The following is a 6,216-nucleotide window of genomic DNA, read 5'->3' as shown; positions in this document are numbered from 1 at the left end:
TTCTAAACAAAGCTGTGGTTCCTGTCTTGAAAATAAGTGCGGGAAAGTCACACGGGGAGGTGTGTGGGCAACTGGAAAATTGAGATTGTTGTCACTGTCGCTGTCCTGTGCGAAGGAAGGCCGTTGCTGTGGCCCAGGCTTCCTTGCCCAGCGCTGTCACTGGGTGGGGAGAGGGACTCACCTGGGCGCTGTGCTCACCTGGGCGCAGCCCTGGGCCTGCCCACAGGATGCCATGGGCGTCCACCACCAGCTGTGACCACCGAATCGCCTCCAGAGGCCCAAACATCCCCGGAAGAAAGGTCGCTCCGCCACCACGGCCCCACTGAAAGCCACCGATGCCAACCAGGGCTTCTGCACGGTGAGCCTCCGGTGGCAGGAGAGTAAGAAGCTGGGAAAACGCCCCAGCAAGTGGAAGAGGAAAACGGACAAGAAAATTAAACCAGGCCAAACCGTTTGGACAACTTACAGTCAGCTTGTGAATCACGCAAGACCTTATCTTCCCAACCAAGGACACCTGAAAGCAGGTGTTTCTACCTCCCCACCCTAACCAGAGAACTTTAAATCACCCTGGTCTGGGACATAGAGAACAAAGACCCAATTAATGCCATCTGTACCAGCTACCCCAAGGACAGGTGAAGTCAGGGAACAAATAACAAAAACCCCATTAAAGCCAGACAGACCTAAGATCAAAGTAAAACAGACCAAAGAATAACTTCATTATACACTCATTTGGATGCAACATCATATTTAAAACGCACCTGGGAACCTGATGAATATTTTACTGAAACCCTCCACTAAGATTTTCACCTGCAGGAAAAAAAAAGGGGGGGCTGGGTGGGGTGGGGAATAAAAGCCCTCAGGACAGACTCAGTGCCGGCTCACTCGCTATAGAAGCACACCCAGGCCCCTTCCAGGGCATGAACTTTTCATTTCTTCCTAAACTCTAGGGGTCCCCACGAGACTTGCAACCAGGGAGCAGTGGCCAGTGGAAGCTCATTCCAAGCTCACCCCCTGGTGCTGTCTCCAAGGCCCCCCTTTTCTCTGACTTCCTAGAGAGCTAACAGCAGCCCCTCGTGGCTAGCGTCTTTCCTATAACCTTTCAAAGCTCTGCCTCGCCTCTCCTGTTGCTTCTTCTACCCTAATTCCTTCCTTGCTTCACTGTTCTCGGCTTTAATGTCCTCTCAAACCCACCGGACTTATGCCGTGAAATCTTTCCTCTAGAGTTGAGACAAAAGTTAATGTTTGTTCAAGCACTGTAATTATATTTAGGTACATTGTTTTTAAAAGGAAGGTGCAGATAGCTTTAAAAAAAAGTGGGTTTTTTTTCCCCATTCCGTTTTCTCAGAGGCTATGAAGTTAAGCACATTGTAACAGATGAAAAATGATGGGTTTTTATTCACTTCTAAATCAAAGCATTTTAAATGTTATACTTAAATATCCTCCATTCAAAACAACATTGCACCACGAAGATTGATTTCTATCGTACTACCATTATGTTGTGTGTGGAATTTCATTCATCTGGCCAGAACTCACAATGAAAAAGAGACTTCTACTGTGGATGTGGGCAATAGGAGTTTAAGGGGAAAAGATTTAAACAACACACATTTTTCTTTCATTCCAAAGGTGCCAGTCAGCAGAGATGCGTAAAGTTCTACGCAGAGCCACAGTCCAGCAAGCAGGGGTTCAATGTGAATGGTATTACTACAAGGTCAAAAAGGGTGGGGCAGGGGTATGAGAGGGGAGGACTTTTTGTATAAAATCATTCAAAACTCTGAAAAGAAACTATAAAAGCATCTCAAGAGAATATATAATCAAAGTAAAAGCAATGAATTTTATTTCAGTGAAATTATTTTAAATTAGATATGATATATTAAGCTCCCATATCCCCCAACGTGGTAGAAAAGTTCCTCTCGGTGAGAAATCATTTATTTTAATGGCAAAATTTTTACATATCAGTAAAATCTGTTATATTTAAAACTATGTATATAGTACATTTCTGGCAAAAAACCTTATACATCTTTCAGCTGTCAAAACAAAGTAAAAATATGGTTGCATAAAATCACAAAAAAATATAAATTGCTGAAAAGATAAAAAAAGGTTAAAAATAATTTGCATTGACTCCTTTACATCTTCAATTAGTAAGAATTTGCAAACTACAATAAATTCGTGAAAATTCTGGTGCAATCTTTACATTCTCAACGAAAAGCTGTCATTTCAAATATCCCAGCTTAAAAAAAGAACTTACTGCAATAGTCTGTGCATTTATCATACTATTTGTACAAGTGCAATATTTAAATATCTTCAAAATAAAACTCAGTAACTAAAAGGAATCACAATAACTTAAAAAGAAGCAAAGTTTACAAAAGTAACAATTTTTAGAAGGTCCTATTTAATTGGTTCCTCCTTTTGTCTCCCCGCCCCCCCCACACCCCATAACAGCTTACAGAGACATTACAGCAATGTCTTAGTTCTATATACAACTGTGTAACTTTAAAAATACAGTCTCTGTTCTTAACATCAGGAACAATGCTGCATTTAGAGAGCCTACAGAATTCAGTATCTTCTAAACAGAGGGCCACGTACAATTTAAAATACAGTTCTGAACTTATACCTAAATGGAACTCCTACTATTTTATACAGCTTTCAGACTCTAAATTGAATAGAACAAGCCCTGGACAAAAAGAAGCCAAGATTTTTCTTTTGGATTCAGTGCATGTTTCTAGGGGTGCTGGAGGCAAATCAACAACTACAGTACTATTGCAAGCTATCATGACATCTGAGTACGTTACTATCCAATTACACAGGGGCTCACTGTATTTGCAAAAAAAACCACACACACAAAACAAACCCTACATTAACAGTCTTAAACGAGAAGAAAAAAAAAAGCTTTTACAATGGAAAAATGATTAACAGGAAAAAATACCCATTTTTTGAAGTTAAAATTGTATAAGGCAAATATGGGTAATACTTTTATTTTTTTATTAGCATACACATGATAGCAATTTTATCTGAAGTGACTTTAAATCTTCATTTATACCTGTTATGTAACCCTATTGCTAAGAGCAAGAAAAAGACTATAAATCAGAAATCTTAGGAAGATTAAGCATCTTTAGGCAGTTCCCATAATACTACCTTTTTAAAAGTAATTTAAAATTCAAAACAAATGTGACCATTTAGAACTATCCAATTATTTCCATATTTTACTGAAATAGTGTTATACCTTACTAAGAGGACATTACCAAATGCAATGTGTAAACTTTAATTGGATCTGGTTTGAAATAACCAGCTATAAAAGAAATTTGGAGGACAACTGGGAAAATCTAAATATGCATGATTAAATGATATTACGGAATTATTTTTATAACAGGATTATGGTTTTTAGGGACAATATTATTTTTTTTAATAATTATTTTTAGAACATGCTTGACGTGTTGAGGGGTAATGAGTAGGTCTGCAACATCCAAATTGTCCAGGGAAGAGCATATCATATATACAAAAATACATGTATAACTATATCCACGTACATAATTAAGTATAAAGCAAATATGGCAACAGGTTAACAAGTGTTGAATCCAAGTGGTAGACACACATGTATAAATGTTTATAATGAAATCTGGAAGCAAAAGTCACATCTGAACCTTTATAAATAGTTTGTAAGAGGTGTTCTTTCTGTGCAGTGAATCGATTTAAAAGATGTATGATCGAACAACAAGAAGTGTTTGCATACATTCAATACTGACAGGAGGAGCAAAGGAACAGGTAAGATTGGCAAAAACAACATGATGTATTCACAGTATATGCAACTCAGCTCTTGCGACCAAAAGAGCAATGTATGTACAGAACATAGGGACAAATTGTTAAGATTAAACTCAATGCCTAGAAATCTAAATGTCGGTTCTGTATGTGTTTTTGGACTTAACCAAACTAAGGAGAAAACTTGCATGTGTCTAATCTTTGATGTGACTCACCATACACGATAGAATATTAAGGGGGGGATATGGACGAGTCCTCCATGCTGTCCCTACTGCTGGAAGATACTTGCTACCTAAGAAGTTAAGGAGCCCAGAAAACAAAATCACCCATAAAGTTCTCTGGGGAATCTAGGCAAATATTTATTGAATAAATTTATGAAGCAAATATATAACACAACATGTAATAACAAATGAAGGCCTTTATGGTAAATTAATATTCTACAAAGCCCTGTGTACACTAAATATAAAAGAGCCAAAAATCAAGTGAGCCTGAGAGACCTATAATTCATTGTGTATATTTTATGATGCTATACGCCTACTGAAACAGTGAACAAAATTACCTTAATTCATTTTTGCACATTAGGCTTTTAACTAAATCAGGTTCCAATCCCTGTGCAAAATGCATTCCAAAAGTCTAATCCTCAGTTATAATTATGTATAACTTGATTATAAATGGAAGCATTTGGCTATAATTTAATATGCATGCTTATTGCTATCAGAGAAATAAGCAAAGTTTTAGGATTATTGTGCAAGAATTTTAATTAAATTCGCACACATCTCAAAAAATTCTATTGTGTGACTTCCAGGTCTGGGAGTTAAGTCAACAGGAGAAGAGTCAAGTGAGGTCACAGATGAGGTAAGAGAAGCTTCTGCGCACTTTCCTTGAGCCTCCGCGTCCGAATCGCTCCTTTGGCAAGACCGGTAGTTGCTAACGGATCCCGATCTCTGTGGCGTCGCAGTCCCTGATTTGGCTTCAGTAATTTCATCTGGGTAAAATACAGTTCAACTTATTATAATCCATTACACACCTCCAAATTTCAATAGTATTTCGTTTTCTTTTTTGAGTGCAATCATTGACCAGCTATCAAGAGCATGTCTATTTTGAATCCCTTCTCAAACAGAAGCAAAGCATCCGTATTAAATTACTCACCTTTTTTACACATAGCATGCATTCTCCTGATGGCTCATCAAGATTGGGTACAAAATAAATGAAAGAAAGAAGAAAGAAAGAAGGGAGGGAGGGAGGGAGGGAGGGAGGGAGGGAGGGAGGGAGGAAGGGAGGAAGGAGAAAGAAAGAAAAAAATTGGGTACAGTATGTAGCTAGTCATCAATCTTACAATCCAAGATTAAGAGCCCAATAAAATAATAACTTGAGGCTTAATAAATATCTTTCCTTAGCAATAAAATTTAATCCCTCCATAATGAAATCATAGAATAAATGTACTTTTGGAAGATATCTCATCCAACTCCTTGTTTCATCAAGATGAAAACAAACCCCCAAAAGTTAACTGACTTGCCACTGGTAACCAATGAACAGGGAAGTAAATCTAGAATCCAAGTCTCCTAACTCTCATCTCAGTGTTTCTCACTCACCCATTTTCTCTTCATATTTGATCTAAGATCTCATAAAAGAGCAACAATGAACAAAAGCAGGAAAAAACCGAAGTTGGGAACATAATACAAAAACAATAAATGATCATTGCACTGGTAAACCCAGGTGCAAAAGTTGAGAATTTGATCCAAAAACAGTGAAAAAAGTAAAATCCATTCCATATCTCTGACTGATTTATTATGTGTTAACAGATAAGCACTCTTTGGACATAAAGATAAGCAGAAGATCAACCGAAGGACTTATATGCATGCATATAAGAATAACCAATGGATGCAAAACATTGGGGGGTGAGGGCATGTATGGGAGTGGGGTGGGGGGAGGCAATGGTAAGATATGTACACATATAATACCTTAATAAAAAAAATAAAAAATAAAAAAAAGATAAGCAGAAAAGTTTGGACAGCATATCATAACTCAAACCTGTGTCTTTCTGACACTATGTAGATACTATCTTTGAGTGTTTAAAGACAAAGGAATTCAGAGGTGAGTCGACTCACCTATTTCATACAATCTTAGATGAAGAAAAATATCAACACATTGTAACTCAATTGATTTGGCCAATAAAGAATTGCCATAAACATTTACCTAGTTATAGGCTTTGTTTATGAGAAAATTTTTATATATACAGCTATAACCTTTTATAATGATGGAGTAGAGAAAGAATATTTACCTGAACTATGAGTCAAATGTGTTCCAACAGGTTTTTTAATAGATAAGGTAAATTGGTTTTAATAGCATATACACTTGGGAAATCTGAGTTACTGTAAATTTCAAACAACATTAAGATTATTGTACATTTACTATAGTATTATAGTCTATCATAGATATACCTTGGCATTTAAGACATTTTTT

At 37.1% G+C, this 6,216-nt stretch overlaps 1 protein-coding gene across 2 annotated transcripts in view; it reads right to left on the bottom strand.

The window, feature by feature from the left end:
* Positions 1–1,817: 1,817 nt before the first annotated feature.
* Positions 1,818–6,216, bottom strand: part of PRKAA1 (protein kinase AMP-activated catalytic subunit alpha 1) — a gene marked incomplete at its 5' end in the record, with an annotated part of 32,604 nt that continues 28,205 nt past the window's right edge. The window contains 2 exons of one of the 2 annotated variants that reach the window (XM_080680006.1): positions 1,818–4,738; positions 4,903–4,928. In XM_080680006.1, the coding sequence (XP_080536132.1) occupies positions 4,598–4,738; positions 4,903–4,928 (167 nt within the window). In that variant the 3' untranslated portion in view covers positions 1,818–4,597. The remainder of the gene's footprint in view (positions 4,739–4,902; positions 4,929–6,216) is intronic. The other variant, XM_080680005.1, reaches the window with a different exon arrangement.

Source organism: Plecotus auritus (assembly GCF_963455305.1).
Source record: "Plecotus auritus genome assembly, chromosome: 7".
NCBI lineage: Eukaryota > Metazoa > Chordata > Mammalia > Chiroptera > Vespertilionidae > Plecotus > Plecotus auritus.
Note: the sequence above shows the minus strand (reverse complement) of the source record. Positions and strands in the feature narration are given on the sequence as shown.